Raw genomic sequence first — 25209 nt, forward strand, 5'->3', positions numbered from 1 at the left:
CCCAGCAAAAACACATGCCAGGAGAAGCTGAGAAGGGACGAGTGCCAGTGCCTTTCTAGAGCACTCAACAGTGACTCACGGCACAGCCTGAGAGCACCAGAGGGGCAGAGGGCTCCTGCCGGGGGAGCTCAGGAGCGTGCCTGAGGGGCAAAGGAGGTGGGCACCACAGGTGTGTAGACACTCACAGCAAGTGGTACTGAGCCCTTCCCTGGGCTTGGAAACTCACTCCCCGAGTGCCCAAAGGAAGTAGGGAAGGAGGACTGAGGATGGTACAGGGAAGGCCTGGCTGTCCCACCCCCATGAGGGAGCCCCAGTTGGGGCTGTGTCCGCCCTCCATGTAACCACCCTTCCATCTCCTTTCCTGCTTCCAGGGGTCACGTGTGTGGCCCAGGGGAGGGTTGGGACTCTCCTTCTTGAGAGTCAGATCACTCTTCCGAAACACCCACATGTGCCCTCTCCCTTTGCTCCCCCCACAGGGGCCTCCAGTCCCCACAGAAACCTGCAGGGAGCAGTGCCACAGGTGCCTTGTGCATGGTGTGACTCTGCCTGATGATCTCACCAGCTGCCCTGAGAAATCGGGGCTGGCTACTGACGCTGCACTTCAACAACACAGAGGTGACATCCTGCAGCCTACTTAGAGCAACCCCATGGAATGGGGCAGGACAAAACCAGACTGGCCAGGCTGCAGCCCCTCAGGAAAGGATCTGAGTCATCCTGGCGAAGAGGGAGATGAGCTGGAGTCAGCGGTGCAGCCTCACAGCAATGAAGGCCACTCACAGAGTGGCTGCAAAACAGAGAGCACAACCAGCAGGTCAAGGGAAGGGATCATTGGCCCCTCTGCTGCTCTGGGTTTTCTCAGCATGACATTCAGTGTCTTGTGGCTGCTCTGTTACCACCAGTATAAGGACACTGACAAAGTGGTCAGTGACTAGAAGAGGCCATCAAGACGGCTAAAGGCCTGGACCGCATGGCATGCAACAAGAAGCTGTTTGGACAGACCCCCCGGGATCACCCTTAAGTTACAAACAAACACCCACTAGGGTGTTTGTAGAGCCTTCAAAAGAGAGATCTGAGGAGTGGACGCTGTGGTTTCCCTCAGCTGCCCACAGGGAGGCAGAAAGAAGGTGTAACTCGGCTCTTCTCAGACGTGCACAGCAAAGGGACAAGAGGCAGTGATTGCAAGTTGCAGGAAGGGCATGGGAAAATAAATGCTCTTACCACAAGAGCGGATCAATAGGAGCACAAGCTTCCCAGAGAGACTGCAGCACCTCCACCCTGGAAAATGTTCACAGCTCAGCTGGACAAGGCCTTCAGCAACCTGATCAAGCTTTGCCTTTGGCCCTCCTTTGAGCAGGACCGATGTCCAGATGACCTTCAGAGCCCATTGCCAGCCCGACTTCTGCTCTCATTGCTGTGATACACAAGTGCCAGTTCACGCTTTGGCTGGAGTGCTACCTACCTTTCCCTGTTGCTTTGGCTCTGTGCAGTAGAGGATGCAGCAGCAACAACCCTGTGAGTACCACGGACTCATGGCTTCACAGGTATTACCCCTGACATCTCCTGACTGGTCACGGCAGGGGCCTGAGCTGTATTTTCCGCAATAACTGAAAAAGTAACCACAGGAAATCCCTCTTTTGTTGCTCAGTTTAGTCCCCTTCATAGATGTGAAGGGCGGCGTCCTTCACCTTCCCCACAGAGCACAACCTCCTTGCTTGCTCTAGATTTCACAAGGCAAGGTTTGAAACAGATGAGCTTTAACTGCTCCCATTAGACACTGACTTCATTCTGTGCCTCTCTGCTGGAATACTAGTGCACGCAAAGAAGGGGAGCTATTCAACACACACACACGTGCGTGTGCACACATGTGCACGCACACACACACACACACACACACACACACTTTGAAGCAGGACAATTTCTGCATGTGATGAGAGCAGGGCTGCATGACAGAAGAACTTTTGTCACAGGAAAGGTAGATTGAATAGAAGTTATCAGGCTGACAATACCTGTGAAGAAGCCAGGGAAACATCTGCCAGTGCTCTGCGCTGCTGGTTACACCAAGTGCCCTGAAGCAGCTGAAGCAGAAAAACAGACAATAAATCCAAAGTGCTGGGGAGTGCAGTCTTCCTGACTTGGGCTTTTTTGTTCTTGTTTTAAAGGTATGAGATTGCCCCAGTTGGTTTGACAAGGAGGTGGCTGAGGAGGAGCATGCATAGACTTGTGATCCACTTTTGTTCTTCAGACTTGCCCCTCTCACAGCCTCCTCCTGCCAAGTCTCAGCGCCAAGGGGAAGGTGTTTGGGAACTCAGTCAGGCCCTTGTTGGCTGCCTCCTGCCCTTGAGGTTTTCCCAGCATGTGCCCAGAGCTGGCACTCCAAGCCTGCTGAGTTAGGTAGAGAGGCATGCTCTCTCCTTTCCCCTCAGCTTTGCTCAGCCTCAGCAAAACCCAAACTTCTCGGAGGTCCCACTTAGGCAGTTGACCTTGGACAGCCAATCTAAGCTCAGGTCAGCATGGATACAGCGCTGCCTGCCTGCTGGCCTTGAGGTAGAAAGAGTTGTGTTATGCTCTCACTTAATAGGACATTAAAGGATTTCTGCCACTCGCTCAAATTGAAAACCGATGCATTTCACCTTTGAAAACAGCAACAAATCCTGTCACGTGCAAAGAGGCCAGTCCTGTGAGTTGTACTCAGCAGCCCCTGCCAGTCCCAGCCCTACGGGATGACCATACAGTATTGCTGGGGCAGACTTTGGGTTTTGCACAGTGCTGCAAGAAACAGGCAATGCTGTCTACAAAAACAGAAAACCAAACCAAAATGCCATCTTCAGAATGTGGCAGTGTGCTCCTCCCCCGCTGCCCCCCACCTTCTCTGGCTCCTGTTCAAGCCGTATCTGTCAGTGGGGGTTGTGATGTGTTGCACCTAGACTTTGGGGGATGGACGACAATATAGCCAAACGCTCTCTGGAATAGGGACCTAGATGTCTCGTTGCTATGCAAATATGACAATAGGTCAATCATCTTGCTCTATAAATAGTGAAGAGCCCAGGGCCTGTTGAGCTCTGTTGCATGGCAGCGGGCTGCACGCCAGGATCTCCCCTTGAGTAGGGATGCTTCTCAAAGTTACTCCTTGAGGTTAAGAAATTCCTTGCCACAACAGATCCTCGGTAAGAGGTTACTAGCATGCTAAACTTTGAAATCTTAGCTAAATGATATAAAAGGGTTGATTGTGCATATGTAATCCTTTAGACATAAACGGTTGATGAAGGGGCACGGACTCCGATATGCAGGATCGAAATCAGCTTTATCAAGCAACTGTGCTCTTTATATACTTTTCTACCAAGGCCAGTAATTTTCTACTTTACTTGTTTACACCATCGCGTACTCTAAAAGATCATGTTCCCACCGAAAAGGGAATCTCTCTTCCGTGTGAACAGCACCTCCTTATCTAGGGAGTAGCTTCATGCAACTTCATCGTCTGCCAAAACAGTGCTGCAGCTGCTTATTCCTCCCTATTAGTTCTACCACTCTTAACCCTTCTTTTGCCTCAGTCCCCACATCTCCCCCTTTTTTTGTTTTGCTGAACATTAGCACTGTGTTTATTGATTTTTTCACCATTCTCTGCGTGCATTGTAAAAGGCATGGTATAAAGCGCGGTTCTGCAAAGTAGCATGTCTAACCGAATCTACATACATTAATAAGCTAGTGTTATATAGTTATTTTGCATGTTCGCGCGAATGTTACAGTCCTGCTTTGTCTTCTGCTAGGCTTAGTTTGTTCGTTCATGCGCCCTTATTATCAGTCTGATTGGTCTCTTCTTTGCCGCAATTTCGGATCTTGTTCAACTTCCTCATACTTTCACCGCCGCAGCAAAAGTTGTCGTCAACATCTCCATGTTATGATAACTAGAACCAATTCTTTGACATGCCTCAATCATTTGGACTAAAAAAATCATTGGATTTTTTAGTCCAATAATACACATTGACAATCATAATTAGCATTTTCCACAGCAAGCTGCATTAACAAAGAGTCTTTCACATCAGCATTCGCTACTTGCTTATCAAGCGCTTCCTTCAATCTGTTGATAAACTGCATATAAGACTCTTGCGGCTCTTGCTTTATTTTCACATAAGATGCAACAGCTTTCCCAGTATCAGGGACTTTCAGAAGGGCTTGATAAGCTAGTGTAGTTGTTTGCTGTAATATTTGCGGAGCCAAGCGCACTCGCAATTATGGCGTTTTTTATAGGCGTCTCCCCCATCAATTGTGGTAAACCCACTCCCCTTACAGGATCATCGTCAGCCCTTTCCAAATTTGCAAGGGCTGCCACTTGGCAAGCAGATTTCAACATTGATTCAAATAATACCATTTGCGTAGGAGTAAGTATTAAACGCGTAATTTGCCATATATAATAGGGTGTTAATTCATTTTCCAAAAATATTGCTTGCAACAGACTCTGGGTATGTGGCGCACCTAACCCATTTTGTATAACAGTTTGTCTCAAGTCTTTAATTACTTCATAAGGAAAAGGCAAGTGCTCATTAGGCTGATCCGTTTGTCGTATGATGGGACGCGCTATTGCATTTCCAAATTCTGTATCTCTGCTGTCTAGTGCCTGTTGCTGCAAGTCTCTTCAACGGGTTCTTGGGTTGAATCCAGTTCTGGGGGCAGTCGGTGTCAGAGCCTCATACTCCTCCAAGTCCGTAGATGGTTCGTCAAAAGCCGGCAAAGGAGGTTTGGGTGTGGGATTGATATTAAGTCCCGATAAGTTGATCGAATCGTGCTCGGCATGTTCAGAGCGCGCCCCCTCGGTTCGTGGTTCTCCCTCTTTCGAGTGGAGTGCTGCAACTGCTGTCCCTAATGCCTTGCATTCCACTTTTTTGTCTTTTAAGCTTTCTAGAATTAATCGCCAGACAGTCATAATGTCTTTTGCGGTAGAGTCACCACGAGATGCGGCGTCCCAGATTTTTTCCCCTGCTTTTTCCCATGTCTCAATTTCAAATGCGGTGACTGAATCGGCTTTTTGCCATTGGCTTTTTGCCATTTTAACGTGAGTTTTATCTTATACTCATCATACTTAATACCTCGATTCTGCAATATCTTAATTAAGATCTGTACTGTAGCTTTCTCGTCTGCAGACATACACGCTCCCATCTTAATGACTATCCAGCCCCTCACCTGCACTCAAACGGAGAGGCGATTGACCCAGGTATATGTGCTCAGTCAGTCCAGCTGCTGTAGCACATCGTTTGGCTGGAGGTCTCCCGGCGCCCCAGCGTCCCGACCCTATCACGTCAGGGTCACCATTTGTCGGAGATGAAGGGGCATGGACTCCGATATGCGGGATCGAAATCAACTTTACTGAGCGAGCGTGCTCTTTATATACTTTTCTACCAAGGCCAGTAATTTTCTACTTTACTTGTTTACACCGTCGCGTACTCTAAAAGATCATGTTCCCACCGAAAAGGGAATCTCTCTTCCGTGTGAACAGCACCTCCTTATCTAGGGAGTAGCTTCATGCAACTTCATCGTCTGCCAAAACAGTGCTGCAGCTGCTTATTCCTCCCTATTAGTTCTACCACACTTAACCCTTCTTTTGCCTCAGTCCCCACAGTTGGCCATGTCTGGGACTGGGATTGGATCCAGCTGCACCAAGACTGAACACTGTCACATTTACTATCAAACTTCTTTAAATCCCTGGTTTATGTCAATAAATATTTTGCTGCTTACAAGTGAAGTGAATCACACAATCTGCAACACAGAATATGTGTGTGGGGACAAAAAGGAAAAGACCCAAAAGGAATGAAAAAAAAAAAAAAAAAGAAAAAGAACTGGCTGATGGGTCTTTGAATTTTGAGATCAGTGTCACAGAGAGAGGGAAGGTCGTGGTGGGGGAGCTCCCTTTCCCCATGGTTGTGGGGCACCTTACAGCGACCTGTAACATCATCACGGGTGCAGGCTGGTGCTGTTTATCTTTCCTTGTCCTTAGGTTGATGACCTTATAGAACATTTCTCTGGCTGACTGACAGAGTGGAGAAGTCAGGAATGTGCTGGGACTTTTCTGCGTTACCGTTTTGTTATAAAATCGCCAGAAGTAGAATGTTAGAGTACTGTGTGTTCTGAAACTCGTAACCATAGAACCCTCACTAGGTAATTATTATTTTGGATCAAGGAACAAGTAGAACCCAGATGAAACAAGGAAGAATAGAATAGATAAGTTTTGTTTGAGTCTAGTAATTATAGAAACCTGTTATGCACCAGTGGTGCTGCTTAGAAAACCCCTTACCCTTCCCATCTTGATTTACATATCAAGAACCAAATTAATAGATATTAATAGAAATAATTGTTGATTATTTGGATATGGGTATTGATAGTAATGTATAATCAAGGGACCAATCAATGAAAATCAAACCCATAATATGCATTTGATCACTAGGTATGACCTAAACTAACTGTTGAACAACGTAGCTTTCAAGTACCTGTCAAGAAAGTGGTAAGTTGTAGGCCTGGTTGGTAAACCGAGAAAATCTTCTGGAGGTTCCAAGGTTAAAGGGAGGGTGGAACTCTGTGACCAAGCTGAGCATGCGCAAAGATCGAATTCAACCAGCAGACACAGTGAGGAAGACTATGGACGACCACCAGAGGACCCTGGACGACCACCAGTGTACCTGAAGGCGCACGTGTCATGGACATCTACACATATTAATGAATTCTCAGAAATTGTATGAATATGTATATTTTGATTATATGTAATTTTTTGTAGTGGAGCAACTCAGTACGCACACCAGGTGGAGTTGTCCCCCTGTGCGTCTGGCGCCGTAATAAAGAAGTGCCTGCTTTCTAAACTTAAATTAAGTCTTAGAAAGTTTGTTTCCACTGATTTACGGTAACAGTTTGGGCTGGCAGCAGCTCAATAAATAAGATGGGCACAGAAGTAAAAGTGGCATTCAAGTAAAAAAGGGAAAAGGTCTGGAAAAGTCTAACTAGGAACCAACTCCCCTCATACCCTGTCAGTAAATTTTCTCCGTAACTGAGTTAAATTTATTTTCTAGTGCTTAATTTTTTATGACAGTAGCAGTGTGTTAGTAGATATGTCTATGCCACCGCTTGTGTTAAAAGAAATTTACACTGCTCCTGGGCAGAAGGGGAAGCTTTGGGGTTATAAATCTCCTTTTTGAACCCGCTAAAAGGCAAATTGTGGATCTGAATCAAAGGCGGGTTCCTGTAGAAGATTTCTAATCAAATCCTAAATGGGGTCATCAGACACCCTCTAGTACAGGGTGAAATTTCTTCAGGCCCTCTGTGCCAACACTCTTATTTAAGAACTTTTTGTGGTGCTTTTGCTGTTGCTGGAGATGTAATTTAACAAGGGAGAAAGGGGAGGAATGTTTTGAGTTCATTCTTAGTTATTCAGGTCTCCCACATGGGAGTTAAGTAGATAGGAAGGAACCAGAAGGCTCCGCTCTGCTATTGTGTTAAGCAGCTTGGCACACACCATTTCTCTGCAGGGCTCTGCTAAGGCAAACTCCTTCCTATTCCCTATACAGCCACCTTTCAACACAGGATGCTCAGTGCTCATAGACGTAACCCAAAGGCTTTCTGGGCCCACACCCAAGGGCTCTGAGCAGTGCCATAAGGCGGCCTTTATGCCTGTTGTCAGCCGCTAAGAGAGGGTGTCTCCATAGCCAGGGATGTCAAGGAACTGTTTTGTGCACAACTGATACATGTCAGCATGCATGACTGAGGATGAGGCCCCCTTTCTAAATGGACAGTGAATGCTGGAAAAAGCCCACCACAAGAATATGTCAAATACAGTCAGTTACTTAGGCAAAGAGAAAGTGATAAGTCAATTTGATGGGGAGACTTTCAGGCCAGAATAGTACTATTGAAATTTACTTCTTACTGAATCGATAACTCCTAAAGGATCAAGAATCAATTTTTAAAGGGAAAAATCTTAAAAACTATCAATAAAAACCTGATTAATAAAAAAATTGCTTAATAAAAAAATCAATTAATTCAAACAAGAATTTGGAAACACGAGGCATTCTTAAACTTTAATCAGGTTTATTTATTATTTTAAATTGTACTTGCAGAAAACAGACAAAAAATTTCCAGCTGTAGCCAGTCCCAGGAACAGGGGCTCTGCAGGATAACTGGAGCGCTGGGAAGATAATGCAACCAAAAAGCCATGATGTTTGCCCCCAGAATCATAGCCCAGGACTGCGTAAGAGCTGTTCACAGTTAGTTAAGGACCTGCTTGGACTGTCCTTGACAGCAAAAGGGCTATGGGGCCCTCTTGGATCTTCAGAGACAACATCCTCAAAGCTAGCGAACACACCAGTCTGATCTGCAGGGAGTTGAGCAGGGCCTGGCAGGAAACCGGCATGGTTGAACAGGGACTCCCTGAATTACTAAGTTCAGACTCCAGAAGGACGTGCACAGAGTGTGGAAGGGTGAACAGGCTACTCAGGAGGCATATAAGGAATGGCCTTTGGGTGCAGGGATGGAGCTAGGAAAGGCAAAGCTCAGCTGAAGCTGGAACTAAGGGAAGGATGGGGAAGACAATGGAAAGGGGTTCTGTACAAGCATCAGCAGCACAAGGAAGGCTTGGGGAGCTAAGGGAAACATGGTCCCACTGCTCAGGGGGCATAGTGACATCCAAAATGCCGAGGAACTCCTTGCTCTTCTTTATCTTGTCTCTCCTGGGGAATAGCTGCCCTCAGGGTTCCCTGGCACCCAAATATTAAAGATATATATGGATACCTATATGTATTATATAAATATATATCAATGTATTTAATGTATAAAAATACCTAAGGGGAGGATGCAAAGAGGATGGAGCCAGGCTCTTTTCATTGGTGCTCAGTGACAGGACCAGAGGCAAATGGTACAAACTAAAAACACAGGAGGTTCCCCGTGAACACCAGGAAACCCTTTTCACTGTAAGGGTGAACGAGCACTGGCACAAGTTGCCCAGGGAGGTTATGGAGTCTCCATCCATGCAGCTACTCAAAAGTCATCTGGACATAGTTCTGGGCAATTGGCTCTTGATTGATTGCCCTGTTTGAGCAGGGCGGTTGGAGTAGGTGACCGCCAGAGGTCTCTTCCAACCTCAACCATTCTGTGATTTAGTGAAATTTTCTAGTAACGTCTGTGGTAGTAAAGCTTCAGCCACAGTGGAGACTGATACAACTGGGAAGCACTAATGCCAGATGGACACACACCATAGACCTGATGGGATTCACCCCAGGGTGCTAAGGGAGCTGGCTGGTATCATTGCAAGGCTGCTCTTCATCATCTTTGAAACGTGTAATAGGCTGACCCTGGCCAGCAGCCAAACATTCACACAGCTGCCTGTTCACTTCCTCCCTCCCCACACTTGCAGTGACAGGGGGGAAGAGGAAAAGCAAAAGTGAGAAAACTCTTGGATTGACATAAAAATACTTCCAATAGGTGAAGGAAAGAGGAAGAACCCTCAAGTGATACAAAGGGAATCACTCATCACCTCCCACCATAAGAATGATGTCCAGCCAGTCTGAGCAACAGCCAGCCTGGAAGACAACGTGCCCCCCCTCCCCTCCAGTTGCTCCTTCCTCTTCCCTAGTGTTTATTGCTGAGCATAACACCATATGGTATGCAATTTCCCTTTGGCCAGTTTGGGTCAGCTGTCATGGATGTGTTGAGTCAGGGGTATATGATAGAGACAGTAACACATTGTGTACTGATTGACTAGTAGTGATTCATAACCTAAAGGACAGGCCTGATAAAAAATGGACGAAGCAAGAAGTCTTGAGACATTGCCAAGGACAGGTCCTGATAATGAATAAGAGTAGGCCTTGAAAAGCGGCTGAAACCAACCCTGCAGTCTGGACAAAGACCAAAGAAGAACTGAGTTTGCGCAGGGACAAAAAGTTACTTGCAGTGATGAAGAGGAATCATCAGCCTTCATCGTCACGACCCTCAGCGACCACCACCGGGAGGCATTGCACAAGCGCAGTTGGGAGGAGTTTATGAAAATGACTTCTTAGAGCTAATTTTAATACAAAGCGGGGACAGGTTATGCATATGTATAGGCATATTGGGAAATCTTATGATTATGTAATTAAGTACTATATATATTTGAGAAGGCCACTGCATTGGGCACGCACGATTGTGGTGGGGCGACCCCCCATGCTGCCCAGCGCTGAATAAACATACCTACTTCACAACCTTCTCGGTTGTCGAGTCTCTGGAGTCTCATTTCCGCACGTCAGTGTCTTCTTCCAATTTCTTGCCTACTTGCTGGGTAGGCAGAGTGTGAAAAAGAGAGACTGAACACTGTCCAAGCACTGTTCAGCAGCAGACAAAACATTGGTGTGTTATCAACAATGTTTTAGTCACACATCCAAAGCATAGCACCCTGACTCCTATGAAGAAAACTAAATCCATCCCATCCAGACTCAGTACGCTCCCTTCCCCTGTCAACAAGGGAAGCCTGAGATACAAAGCTTGAGAAACAGAGGGGTTAAGGATGCCCTGATGACAGTTCTTAGAACAGGTGAATCATCTACCTGGTCATAAGAGTTACGCAAAAGAATAAAGGTCACAAAGGGCTTACACAAAAAATATTCTAGACTACCACGTACATCCCATTGTAGCCTATGCAGAGGAAACTTGTTTTATAGTTCTATCCTTTTTACAGAAGGATGGATAGGAAAGTTAATAGTAATTCCTACTGGAACATTCTGGCCTCTAAATTGGAGATACGCATTTGATGAATGGACTATTAGATGGATAAGGAACTGGCTGGATGGCCACATCCAAAGAGTTACACAGTGAAGGCTTCAATGTCCAAAGGTCCATACTGGGATCAATACTATTTACTAAATGACATAGACAGTGGGGCTGAGTGCACTCACAAGTTTGCAGACAACTCCAAGATGAGTGCTACAGTTGATATGCTATAGGGAAGGGATGCCATCCAGAGGGACCTTGACAGGCTTGAGGAGTGGTCCCTTGTCAACCCCATGAAGTACAACTCGGGTTGGGGCAATCCCCAATATCAGTCCAGACTGGGGGATGAATGGATTGAGAGCAGCATTGCAGAGGACTTGGGGATACTGGTGGAAGAAGAATTGGACACAAGTCAGCAATGTGCACTTGCAGCCCAGAAAGCCAATCATATGTACAGCTGCCTAAAAACAAGCATGGCCAGCAAGTCGAGAAAGCTGATTCTGCCCTTCTACTCTGCTCTCATGAGAGCCCACCTGTAGCACTGCACCCAGGTCTGGAGTCCGCAGTACAAGAAAGATACGGACCTGTTAGAGCAGATCCAGAGGAGGGCCATGAAAACGATCTGAGGATTGGAACACCTCTACTATGAAGAAAAGCTGAGGTTGTTCAGTCTGGAGAAGAGAAGGCTCTAGAGAGACATTGTTGCAGCCTTTCAATACTTATAAGCCCCTCTAAGAAAGATGGGCCAATAGTTTTAAATTGAAAGAGGGTAGATTTAGATTGGACATAAGGAATAATTTTTTTATGAGGGCAGTGAGACACTGGAACACGCCACATGTTGTGGGTGCCCCAAACCCAGAAGTCTTCATGGGTGGGATGGATGGGGCTTTGAGCAACCTAATTAGTGAAAGATTTGCAGAAAGTCTGTTACGTTATTCACAGTGAATTCTGGGCTCTTACAGGACAATGTTCATGGGCATCCTGTCTCAGGTTGAGTCACTGTAGGCTGCCATTTGTACCAGCAACAAAAGAGAAGTGCTTCAGAAGGGTGGTCAGACTTGAGACGGACTTTGCTCCATCTATAAAGGCAGCTTTTGGCATGAGCATTCGAATTCACTCATGTCCATTAACTACGAAATTTAAGCAAGGTGACATAAAGTTTAAGACAAACATGTCCTGGGCACGTGAAAAGGAAGGGTGGTTGGAACCTTTGGAAATAAAGGTATCTAAACGGAAGTTGAAGTGCGTGATGTTGCTGCCTTTATGGTGGTACCTGTCACGTGTACATGACTTGCAAGTCTCCTTAGCACAGGAGAGGTGAGCTATATCACTTCAAAACCTAGAACAACGGGACTGTTAGCCCTTTTTTAATCAGGCTCCTCACATCTGTTCAAAAAGCAGTATTCAGTTAATGTTCCTCTTTACATCACATCACATCATACTCATACATGTCATACACTTTCCTGTTTTTCTCCTTCAATCATGCACTTGTAAGGCACATGTAGTTGTGTAATTATGTTCTCCATGTGTTAAGACACATTCAAACCTAATTTCACCATCAGCAGCTGATGATGGAACTTGTCACACAGCCTAAGGCCTGTACAATACAGATGTCCTGTAGTCATCCTTTATACTCAGTGAACAGGAACAGAAATTTCTAAGGCGTGGTTTCACCATGTCTAAAACAGGTTACCCAGATCATGTTCTAGCAGTTCTTATTCCTGTTTGCTAAGGACAGTCTAGAAAAGTATATGAGATATAGCCAGCTGGGGAGAAGTTAAGTTGTCTGAACATAAGGGCCTTTTTAGACACTTATGGTGCGACAGTCATCTGTGTGGGACTAGGAGGCATAATACAGGGCCTATGGGAGACCTTCATTGTAATGAAACAGAGCCACAAGCCAGGTGAGATATCACAGGGTCTTACCAACTTTGTTTCGTGCAGTGGTGTTTCTTATATTGAAGCAAGTCCTGAGCACAGGAGAATGTAAAAACTGCATGACAGCAAGTATATTCTTTCTTTTCTACTGAAAAAGTTTTTGCTATGATCACCAGATTTTCTATTAAAGAACACATCTATTTGTAAACTTCACCGTTCCCAAAATCTGTGACTGGCTCATTCTTAGGGAATCCAATCCAGCAAAATATCAAGTACATAGCATACCATATAAATTCATAGGAAGTTTCGAAAATCAGTGATGGCATCACTAGGCCAGAAAGCCTGGCTGCAGAGAGCCCAGCTCAGGAAACGTAGCATTTATTCCATCTGTTCTTTTCTTCTCTCAGGGAGCTAGCTTCTGTTGTGTTTCTTCATTTAATCGTGACCTGGTCCACCTTCGGAAAGAAGTAGAAAGAACTGTTAAATGTCCCCCAAATATTGACTACTGCCTGACACCTGAGCGCACTGTACAACTCGAGGCAAATACCATTCCAACTTCACAGCATCAGGCTCCTGAGCCTTCCAGACCCCAGTCTTGCTGTCATCCCCATTCCCCAGCTGCTGCTCTCATAGCCCAGAAGTATCACGTGGAAGGCAGTGAGAATCAAAAAGCCTTGCCTGGTCTAAGCCTTTCTGTTCCCATGAAGGCCCTTGACCAAGGCAATTTCTTCTTGTTCAGCACACACAAATACCATTCAGCACACACTTAACTACAAGTAATTCAAACCTAACTGTGTATCAGCCAGAAGAAACAAGTGGGGTGCCCATCTTAGCTGCCTCCTCAGCTGTAGAGCACAGTGTGAGACCTGTGCTGTTCTGAAAAGCACCTCACTAGACCTAGGAATGATCCAGCTCTCTACAGTAGACTCGTGGTCTCTGCAGGGTCTCCTAGCCTGCTTTATAAAACACTCCTTCCACTGAAAGGAGACAGAATCCACCAAAAACTGCAACGTGAGGATCTCCAAGGGTTTAAGAGATAGAGTCCTAGCTCCTTAGAGGCTACAAGGAATAGCCACATAATTCTAACCCCAGATCTTATACCATGAGAAAACAAAGCAGTAACTCTAACCAGTTTGACTCCTATGACATCAACAACGTTAAGGAAGGGACTGATATCTGACTGGTAATTTTAGAAATGCAATATAATTCTTCAAAGAGGGCAGTAACAATGCCTGAAGCAGATATCTGTCATTGCTTTTGTCCAGCTATCAAAAAGAGTTCATTGGGAATCAAGTGAGAATTCATTTTCTTCCTAAGGTACACCTGGCACTTAGCCAGACCGTATGACTCAGGGCTAGGAAAGGAGATGCCTGCAGGGACCACAGGATAACCAGGGACCCAGTGCTGCAAACAAAGCTTGTTTGCAGCCTTCTCTGAAAGAAGCAGCAACACAATCCCAGTGACACACCCCATTGACTACTGCCCACCGGGCAGCTGGAAAATGCCCTGTGGACCCCTGTGTCCTCACCGCAGTGTCTGCCGCTGCCAGTCAGGATGTTTCAGCTTCTCACACAGCAGCTGTACTCCAGAGTCCCCCAGCCCGTTAAAACTAAGGTCCAGGTCTCTCATGCTCAGATTGGTGCTGAGTACTGTGGTCAGGTACCCACAGCAGGCACCGGTGAGTATGCAGCTCAGCAGCCTGCAGAAGACGCATCGAAAAGAGGTGTGAGGCTCACCATAGCTGTGGCAACCAATGCACCCTCTCACATGGCCCATGACTGTAAGCCTACCCCACTCCACACCCCATCCATACTGACTACACGCCAACCACTTTGTCAATGGGGTGACTAGCACTTAGAGCCACTACCCATTCTCAGTCCAGCCTGTAGTCAACCTTCAGTCAGCCCCTTCTCAGAGATGCACAGTGGAAGGATGAGAGTCAATAAGCAAAAGTTGGGTAACACAGGAAACTAATTAGATTTCAGAAAACTTTCTTAACCAGGAGTGTGTTCACCAAGGGTCCAGAGAGGGTGCAACCTAAATCATGTTACGATTCTGGGTATGGGCAATACCCTTCTTGTTGACAGCCCTTCTAGGCTGGAAAAAAGGTCTGTAGAGACACTGCTATGGTCCTTTGAACCCTCCATGCATTCATGATATAAACACAAGGATGCACTCCTTCAATAGAAAACATGGTAACAGGAACTCTGCTTTTGCCAGTCTAATCCTTACTGCAGGACCGGCTCATTCCTGGCAACATTTCAGATCTCTAGATAAAGACCTCCACTAGCTTCTGTCCTGCATCCTTCCACTGCCTAGCTACTGTCCTGGCTCAGGTGGGAGAGCTGACAAGACTATGTTAATTGGCCACTTCATCCATCTGTGTGTGTTTCAGGATCCCCTTCCTCCTGCATTACCTCCACACGTCCTTAGATAACCCCTTCAAATTTCCACAGTATCGCTCCTGAATTCTACTACAGAAGTGGGGACCAAAAGCTTAGCAGCAATTTCCTCTCCTTGATGACCTTGAAAAAGTGATGTATGACTTCCCCTGCTTCATGCATTTTACCCATTGGAAAATGCCCCTTTCTGCTTTAGATGTCCCCCACTCTCTTCTCTAGTATAAGCTTTGCCTACCTTTGCCCCTCAGCATCAGCAGATGGGCATCAGGGCACCCTGCAGGTCATCTCAGTTGACACAGACTGTCTCTGTGCAGGATCTCAGTCAAGCGCCTCCAGGGAGCCCTGTGGCTGTTGTCTTTCCTCATTCAGAGGATCTCAATAAGAAGCTTCCCAAACACTTCCAGTGCTGAGCCTCCTTCCCCCCACCCTGCCTCAGTCCATGCTGACCTTGTCCATTCTGATGAGTGCTGGAGATCACTTGAGAAGAAAAAGGCATGCTTTATGGTTTTTCACACTGTGATTTCTGGGTGGGAGCTCAATGCTACTACTCCCACTTCAGTCACATTTGGCTGAATGCCATTGTCATAACAAAAGGATCCAGTCTCATTTAAGACAAAGGGGACATTTAGATAGCAATCCGGAGCTTGCAGACTAAACACAGGGCCAACACATGGGTTACTGGAGGGCTATGTGAGAAAATCAAAACCCTAAAAAGAAAGCTGAGTGACCCAGCGCATACTGATTCGCAAGCATGGCCATAGTGAGGTACCGCACACACTGTACATGCAAGGACTACAGGACTGACTCTCCAGCTCAGTCCCGTGGGACCAATCCCAGAAGAGATCCCTACATTTCAGTTGGTCACACAGACTTCTCTGCACTACTGCCAGACACAAAGACATCCAGAAGGGGTGGACATCCCCGTAGGGTGCCACAGATTCACACACACTGGAGGGAGGAGTCAGGCCTGACAGCAGAGACCTTTCATGGGAAGGGATGTTCTGCTGTCTTCCACTGTTCGCTCACTTAGGCCCGTGCAACACCGAGTCTGCAGAGACCTGGGCCAAAGCAGGAGGTGACTGGAGGGACACCTCTTGCACACACTTCTCCTGGCATGGCTGGGAAGGAGCACAGGGTGAGTAGGGACCAGCGCTGAAGATATCTGGGTTTTAGCACCTTCTCATCTTTGCAGGAAGCAGCCAATAGCTCCAGCCCCATTGAGTATTGCCCATGGTGTAATTGAGGAAAAGCCCCAAGGAAACCCCATGTCCCTCACCGCAGTGTCTGCAGCTGGCAGGAAGGGTGTTTCAGCCCCTCGCACAGAAGCTGCAGTCCAAGGTCTCCCAGGCTGTTAAAAGAAAGGTCCAGCTCCCTCAGGCTCTGGCTGATGCTGAGCACTGCCGCCAGGTCCCCACAGACAGTGCTGGTGAGCTGACAACGACACAACCTGTAGAGGACAAAAATGGAGACGATCCACCCAGTTGTCACAGCCATGCACACAGATGCTCCTGCCCACCAGCTCCTCAATGGGCCAATGACCACAAGCCATGGCCACAAACCCTGCCCACACTCGCCACATGCCCACCCCATGGCCAATGATGGGCCAGCACCACAGCCACTGCCTACTCCCAGCCAGTGCCCTCCCAGGAAGCTCTGAAGGGCCCCTTCACTCCACAGCTCTGCCCCAGCCACACAGGACCCACCCAGGGGAGGCCTCACCACAGCTCCACCCACCAATCCCAGCCAACCATGGCACCACATAGCCCACCCTGTCCCACCCACTCAGGACTGGGCCAATTGCGGCAGCAGGCAGTGACAGCTCAGGGCCATGGCCCTTTCCTTGCAGGCAACCGGAAGTCTTGTTCCCTGACGGTGAGCCAAAGGGAAAGCACCAGAAAGATCCAGAGTGTGAACAGCACGCCCTCATGCTTCTGCCCTGTACATCTAGCCTTATGGCTCAACGTTCAATCCACCAACGTTCTTGATTAATTCCCACCAGTTCCCATCCCTGACCTTCTTCCCCACTTGACTGGGTACCTCCAGAGGCTAGAGACAGCAAGCGGGAATTTCTGTGAACTCTGTTTTCTCCCCAGACACAGTCACATCAGCAGGCACACTAGTGCTCCCACTGCACCATGAGGGTGTGCACAGCTGGATTTCACTGTCTGCCTAGAGGGTCCCAGTGCCATGGGACCTACCCCATAGGACTCGACCATCCACCTGGGGCGCGCTGTGATGAGACAGCACCTATGCAAGACCCCGACAGCGGGAATGGCAGCTCGGACAGCCATGTGAGTAAAAGGGAAGGACTGGAACGGCAGTTGAGTGACCCCGGGACACGTGTCGACACGTGGCCACGGGCACAGTGTGCAAAGGCAGACACTGTGCATGCGGGAGACCAGGACTCACTCTCCAGCTCACTGCCCCTGGAAAGGTCAAAAGGATAGCCCTGCCTTTCCGCTAGTTGCCCACAAGCCTCTCTGCTGCAGTAGAAGAGGGAAGCATGCCCAGAGAGGCACACTTCCCCCCTGGGGTACTACAGAGACCAGGACTGGGGCAGAAGGCCCCTAGGCAAGACATCTGTCACAGCTATTACTGCTGTCCTGGCAGGGCAGGCAACAAGCACAGGATGGGCAGGGACCTCGCCCTGCAGATGCACCTCACTGGTAGCCTGTTGCATCCCTGCACGCAGGCAGGAGCTGCCCTGCCCCAGCCGCAAGCTACACTGAGTGTTGCCCATAGGGCAGCTGGAAAAAGCCCCAAGGAACCCCGTGTCCCTCACTTCAGTGTCTGCAGCTGGCAGGAAGGGTGTTTCAGCCCCTCACACAGCAGCCGCAGTCCAAGGTCTCCCAGCTCATTTTCACCAAGGTCCAGCTCCTTCAGGCTCTGGCTGATGCTGAGCACTGCCACCAGGTCCCCACAGACTGTGGTGGTGAGTTGACAATGCCACAACCTGCAGAGGACAAAAATGGAGACAATCCACCCATTTGTCACAGCCACTAGGACAGATGCTCTTGCTCACTAGCCCATCACCAAGTTGATGATGACATACCATGGCCGCAAAGCCTATCCACCCTCACCACCCACCCACCCCGGCTTGTGGTGACTCGCTTCTGACACCTGGCCACAGACCACCATGTCCATTTAGGCCCTTTGGTTTTTGCTCAAGATATTCCAGGTACTGCTGGCAGCTTTTCAGAACAGGCCTTCTTTGCTTATGCTTTGAGATCTTATACGTGTTTTGTTCCGCCATGAGCAAGAAAATCTTCCCTTGTTAGGGCCTCTCCCAGTGCAACGCCTCTTTTTATCTTTGCTCTGATTTATGGAAAAGCAGTACTCCCCACTTCGATTTACAGCAAGCTGCCCCTCATGTATTTATAGAGTGGATAGGGAAATAACCCTACAGATGGCTTAATGATGAAGCCACGAAAAGGGAGCTTTCTCATTTCAACACCAAACCAAAATGTTATGTAAATTACCTGAAAATCAAAAGAAATATTGATGAATGGGGCTCTGAAGTATACAATTGCAGGGAGGAGAGCACAGGAGGACAGCACAGCCCCAGCTAGGAGAAAGACAGAGAGCCCACATCTGGTGCACTCTGTGGCATAAGGACACTGATGAGTTGTCAGAGATGAGGAGCAAGTACAAGAGAGTGAGGAGAAGGGGCTAGAGTTTTAGCAGGGGAAAAGCTAGAGAAGAAGTAAGGTAAGTTCTTGCTTAACTAAGTCTGAAAATTAGAAGGGAGAGCAAATACCCTAAGCACTGAGGGAACGCTGATAGCACTTGGAAGAAAGAGACATCCTCAGTAATAGTGTCTGCTGGAAAGACAATGTGACCATGAAACATGTCATAATTCCACCCAAGAGGACAAGCTAGGCCATAAGTAGCCAGAAAGCAGATTACCTTGGCAAAAGATGACCTAGGGTCTGGTTAACCACCCTTCTGCAAATGTGAAAAGCAACATGCATTTTGGAAAACAGGTCTGTGGAGACCTTCAGACAATTCTTCAGACCCTCCTTACATTCACAATTTAAACCCAAGGATGCAAGATTTTTACAAAAAAACCCAGCATCAATTACTACTACTCAGTCAATCTAATCTTTGCTACTCATTCCTGGCAACATTTCAAAGTCTTCAAGCAAAGGCTGACGTAAAGATCTCTGCTAGTCTATACCCTGCATTGTTCTGCTGTCCAGCTGCTCTCCACATGCACAGGTAGGAGAGCAGGTCAGACCATTTTAATGCAGTCCAACTGCACGTTTCATGATCTATTTCCTCCTGCATGGCTCCACACATTCTTGCACAACTCTCCCAGCTCCCACACTATTGCTCCTATGCTCCAGTATAACAGTGGGGACCACAAGCTTAGTACCACTTTGATCTGCACAATGACCTTGGAAAAGCAGATACTACTCCCTCCCCTTCACAAGTTCTGCCCAGCTCCTCCCTCTGATGAGTGTCATTTCCAAAACCAAAGTTCCCAGGTTAGCCACCCAGGGCTTAAGAAATGAAAATGGGCGAACAGAGCTGGATGCCCAGAAGACTCTGAGGGTAAAGGGACTGACTTTATTACATAAGAAAGAGCTCCTATGTAAAGATGGCTTCAAAGACATATGCAACAGAACTTGACTGACAGTGACCTCACCTATACAAGTGGGTTTGCTGGTAGAATAAACCAAATCAGACCAGCTGAAAGCAGCAAAGATGCATAAAAATCATACAAACTCAGCTAATAACTAAGCATTAAGCCTATTTGCACACAGGGGTCATGTACAAATACTCAAAAATTAAAAGCAACAGATGATACTGTGGCCAAAGCCAATACGTTACGTAAAATGTAAACATGAATATGTAAATAGTTAAGATTGCGTATAAGGAATGACGAGTTGTAACATGGTGTCCTTCTCATGCTCCATGCAAAGAGGTACCTTTATTGCTGGCAATAAAAAGGAGTTTTAGCTAGTGTTTATTTCTGCTGCCTTCTTTCCAGTTCCCATGGACTAACGAGAAGAAAAATGCAACCGACTCCATTTCAGTAACACTGGAAAGGGACCTGAATGACCCAGCAAATGTCTCGACACATGACCATGGCCAGCCTGTGCTAATGCAGACATTAGCATGCTGGGACATCAGGACTGACTCTCCAGCTCACTGCCCCTGGAAAGGTCAAAAGGATAGCCCTGCCTTTCCGCTGGTTGCTCACAAGCCTCTCTGCTGCAGTAGAAGAGGGAAGCATGCCCAGAGAGGCACACATCCCCCTGGGGTACTACAGAGACCAGGACTGGGGCAGAAGGCCCCTAGGCAAGACATCTGTCACAGCTATTACTGCTGTCCTGGCAGGGCAGGCAACAAGCACAGGATGGGCAGGGACCTCGCCCTGCAGATGCACCTCACTGGTAGCCTGTTGCCATCCCTGCACGCAGGCAGGAGCTGCCCTGCCCCAGCCACAAGCTACACTGAGTGTTGCCCGTAGGGCAGCTGGGAAAAGCCCCAAGGAACCCCCATGTCCCTCACCGCAGTGTCTGCAGCTGGCAGGAAGGGTGTTTCAGCCCCTCGCACAGAAGCTGCAGTCCAAGGTCTCCCAGGCTGTTAAAAGAAAGGTCCAGCTCCCTCAGGCTCTGGCTGATGCTGAGCACTGCCGCCAGGTCCCCACAGACAGTGCTGGTGAGCTGACAACGACACAACCTGTAGAGGACAAAAATGGAGACGATCCACCCAGTTGTCACAGCCATGCACAAAGATGTACCTGCCCACCAGCTCCTCAATGGGCCAATGACCACAAGCCATGGCCACAAACCCTGCCCACACTCGCCACATGCCCACCCCATGGCCAATGATGGGCCAGCACCACAGCCACTGCCTACTCCCAGCCCAGCTCAGAGGCCCCCCTCAGCCAGTGCCCTCCCAGGAAGCTCTGAAGGGCCCCTTCACTCCACAGCTCTGCCCCAGCCACACAGGACCCACCCAGGGGAGGCCTCACCACAGCTCCACCCACCAATCCCAGCCAACCATGGCACCACATAGCCCACCCTGTCCCACCCACTCAGGACTGGGCCAGTCGCAGCAGCCGTGATAAAGCAAGGCTCATCTGGCCCTCTGACCATTATCTTCTACGGCTTTTCCTTGTGTGCACCAATTGTACAACTCCAAAGTATCAAACATGAGTCCGGAGGCAACAGGCAGGGGCATGGGGGTCCAGGTGATCTTCTCCTTGATCCTTTAGTCAGGGGGAAGGATTGAGGTGTGGAGGAATCCCATGGGTCAGCAATAGGTTGCGCAACAGGTGTTGACAACAGTGTTTTGGGTTTTACAATCATGGTATCATCTTTGACGACTGGTAAGTGTTTTAAAATAGATGGGATCCAGCTGCTTAAGTGGGGAAAAAACATTCTTGACAGCAGGCTGCCCAAGGAGAGCTTTAAACTAGGAACAACCAGGAATGGAGCAGATGATCGAAACCCAAGTGAGGAATTGCTGGACAAGGTCGGCAAGCAAAGTGTTCGGGATTAAGTAAACTCGGAGACCTTCTAATCAAGAAACCAGGGCTGAGGGGTGCCCACCTCAAGTGTATCCACATACACAAGGAACTGCCTACAAGACAGAACTACGGGAAAGCTCTCAAATCCTTTCTTGGAAATCAGCATGGCTGTGCGTATCTCTGAAGTGCATGTACACTAATGCATGACCACAGGGAACAAAAAAGATAAATTAGATGTGTGCATACAGTAGCAGGTCTATGATCTCGATGGAGTCAGAGAGACATGCTGGAATTCCTCACGTGACTGGACTGCTGCAATAGATGGATACAGGCTCTTCAGAAATAAGCCTGGAATATGAAAAGAGGGACTTGTGTTTTATGTGAGATCAGCAGAGATGCATGGAGATGGACAATGAGCCAGCTAAGAGTTTATGGTTAAGGATTAAAGGACAGATCAAGAGGGGTAAGACTGTGGTAGGTGACCACCTGATCAGGAATTGGAAGCCCCTGGTCCTCACGAGGAACTTGAACAAACCTGATATCTGCTGGAAGGACAACACAGCAGGAAAAAAACAAGATGAGAGGTTCTGGAGCTCATTGACTACAACTCTCTGATGCAAGTGACAGAGCAGCTGACAAGCGGAGGCACTCTGCTGGACTTCATGCTTACAAACAAGGAAGAACTGATCAGGCATCAGACTGGGGACAGACTTGGCTGTAGAGACCATGAGATGATGGAAGTCAGGATACGGAAAGTTAAAAAGACCTGACTGGTTAAAAAAATTAAAAAAAAAAAATACAAACAAACAAAAAAAAAAGCGCAAGATCATAACCCTGGACTTCAGAAGAGAAGACTTTGGCCTGTTCAGAGATCTGCAAGGAAGAATTTTCTGTCTTGGAAAGGAAGAGGATCCAGGAGAGCTGGCTGATATTGAAGGATCTCTTCCTTCAAGCTCAAGAATATTCCATCCTGACAAGGAGGAAAACAAGCAGAAATGTCAGAAGGCTTGCATGGATGAATGGCTTCTGTCAAAACTCAGTTGTAAAAAGGAGGTGGAAGTGACTGGGGTAGAATATAGACACTGTCCAAGTATGCAGGGATGGAGTTAGGAAAGCCAAAAGGTAACCTGGAGTTTAATCTGGTAAGGGAGATGAAGGGCAAGAAGAAAACTTTCTACAGGTTCATCAGCAGCAAAAGGAAGACTAGGGAAAATGTGGACCTACTGCTAAATGGGAACAGGAAACTGGTCACAAAGGACATGCAGAAGACCAAGGTACTGAGTGGCTTCTTCACCTTGGTCTTATCTGATAAGACCAGTCTTCAGCAGTCCCAGCTCCTTGAAACCAATGAAAAAGTCTAGGACAAGGGCAGGCTCATTTTCTGTTGAAAGGATGACATTACAGAATATTTAAACAAACTGGATATAAACAAGTCCATGGGGCCTGATGGGATGCGTCCATGAGCACTGAGGGAGCAAGTCATTGCCACTGCAAGGATTCTCTCAATTATCTTTGAACCGTGAAGGTTATCAGGCTTTCTTCCTGTGGACAGCAAGAAAGTAAATATCACCATTAACTTCAAGAAAGCCAAGAAGTAGGATCCAGGGAACTACAGGCTGGTCAGTCTCACCTCCCCCCTGGGACAGTGAAGAAGAAAATAATCTTGGAAACCATATCCAAACATACAAAGGACGAAAAGATGACTGAGAGCACTCAGCACAAATTTACAAAGGACAAATCATGTCTGACCAATTTGTCAATGATGAAATGATTGGATGGATGGATGAGGGAAGAGCAGTGCATGATTTTTGTTGGGAAAAAGCCCCAAGGAGCCCCCTGTCCCTCACCACAGTGTCTGCAGCCGACAGGAAGGATGTTTCAGCCCCTCACACAGCAGCTGCACTCCAGGGTCTCCCAGCTCATTTTCTTCCAGATCCAGCTCCTTCAGGCTCTGGCTGGTGCTCAGCATTGTGGCCAGGTCTCCACAGCAGGCACTGGTAAATTCACACCGCAACACTCTGCGGGGGAGACACATCCGTAAGTGCTGTGGAGATCATCACAACCACAATGGCAGATGTAACCGCCCACCAGTGCCTCACTAGGCTGATGACCGTAAGCTATGGCAAACAAACCCTTCCCATGCTCACCATGCACCCACCACATGGTCAGTGAGGGACCAGGGCTGCAGCCACTGCCCAATCCAAGGACAGGCCCATGGCCTTCCCTCAGCCAACGTACTCCCAGGAGGCGCCAAAGAGCCCCTGGCCCCACAGCTCTGTTCCATGCAGGAGCCACCCCTGGGAAGGGATCCACACAGCCATACACCCCATCATTTGCTGCCCACAAAGATGCTTGAGAACACCCTCAAGACGACCCCTGTCCCTCACCGCAGCATCTGCAGCTGGCAGGAAGGATGTTTCAGCCCCTCACACAGCAGCCGCACTCCAGGGTCTTCCAGTGTATTTCCCTGCAAGTCCAGCTCCCTCAGGCTCTGGTTGGTGCTGAGCACTGCAGCCAGGTCCCCACAGCAGGCGCTGTCAAGTTGACACCACTGCAACCTGCAGGGGAGACAAACGGAAAAGAGCTGCAGGGCTTATGACTGCCCCAATGACAGATGTAATGCCTGCCAGCCCCTTACCAGGCCAATGACCATAAGACATTGTCACAAATCCTACCCCACACTTCCCCAGCAGCAGGGAGAAGAGAAGACACACACTAGGCAGGGACCCCAGCAACCAGGTGTCTGGAAGAGCTGAGTGAGGAGCACTGTGGAGGGCACAGCCATCGGCTCCACCTGCACAGTGCTTCTTTCTCAGGATGAACAGGGACCCAGTACTGCAGACTCACCTGGCCTCCTCCTCATTCTTGCAGGGAGCAGCCTCCCAGCCCCAGCCTCATTGAGCGCTACCCACAGGCCAGCTGGGGAAAAACCCGAGGAACTTCCTGTTCCTTACCACAGTTTCTGCAGCTGACAGGAAGGATGTTTCAGCCCCTCACACAGCAGCCGCAATCGAGGGTCTCGCAGGTCATCAATAAGTTCCAGCTCCCTCAGGCTCTGGTTCGTGCTGAGTGCAGCAGTCATATCCCCATAGCAAGTGCTACTGATTTTGCAATTCAACAACCTGCAATGAAGGCACATGGAGATGAGCCAGGAGGCTTATCACTGCTGTAATAACAGACAGACCCGCTCACCAGGCCAATACTCATGAACAATGGGCAAAAACACTGCCCCACACTGTCTAGGATACAAGTGCCCATCATCACCCCCCTCTTCAGCTAAGGGACCAAAAGACCTCAGAAATCTCAGAGGGCTGCCTCCTCTGCCTCTCTCTCCACAGCCCAGGGGAAAAGTCTGGAGAACTGCATTGTTACCCTTTCTCATGGCATACAGAAGAACAGCTTCACCCAAAGCGGTAGGAAGTCATCTTTACAAGTCAGGACACAGCAAACAGCATGAAAGCCAACAGTGTCTTTGATATGGTCACTCACAACCAGGAGCAGTCCCACAAAGCCACGTATGGCCAAAAACTATGGGAACTGAATGGAGAGCACTTCAGGCAGGACGGTGAGGGGTGAGCATCACTTGGCAGATGAAAATGGAGGAGAGGAATCATGGTGGAGGGAGGGACAGAGGCCCAACACCGCACAGCAGTAGGTCACCCTGGAAATGCGTTCGCTGCCAGCAGTGAACTGCCACAATAGTGCTGACCTGCATCCCTTCACCTGGCAGGTAGCCCT

General features: G+C 48.2%; 1 protein-coding gene across 1 annotated transcript; it reads right to left on the reverse strand.

The window, feature by feature from the left end:
- Positions 1 to 14112: 14112 nt before the first annotated feature.
- On the reverse strand, positions 14113 to 24553 carry LOC309684830 (NACHT, LRR and PYD domains-containing protein 12-like; the record flags this gene model as incomplete). The annotated part of the gene is made up of 7 exons (XM_082500685.1): positions 14113 to 14287; positions 16267 to 16437; positions 17773 to 17943; positions 20508 to 20678; positions 23319 to 23489; positions 23859 to 24029; positions 24426 to 24553. The coding sequence occupies 7 exons, from the start codon at positions 24551 to 24553 to the stop codon at positions 14113 to 14115; spliced, it is 1158 nt and encodes a 385-aa protein (XP_082356811.1).
- Between the last annotated feature and the right edge of the window lie 656 nt (positions 24554 to 25209).

The sequence above is a fragment of the Vanellus vanellus genome, assembly GCF_965231255.1.
Source record: "Vanellus vanellus genome assembly, contig: HAP1_SCAFFOLD_602, whole genome shotgun sequence".
NCBI lineage: Eukaryota > Metazoa > Chordata > Aves > Charadriiformes > Charadriidae > Vanellus > Vanellus vanellus.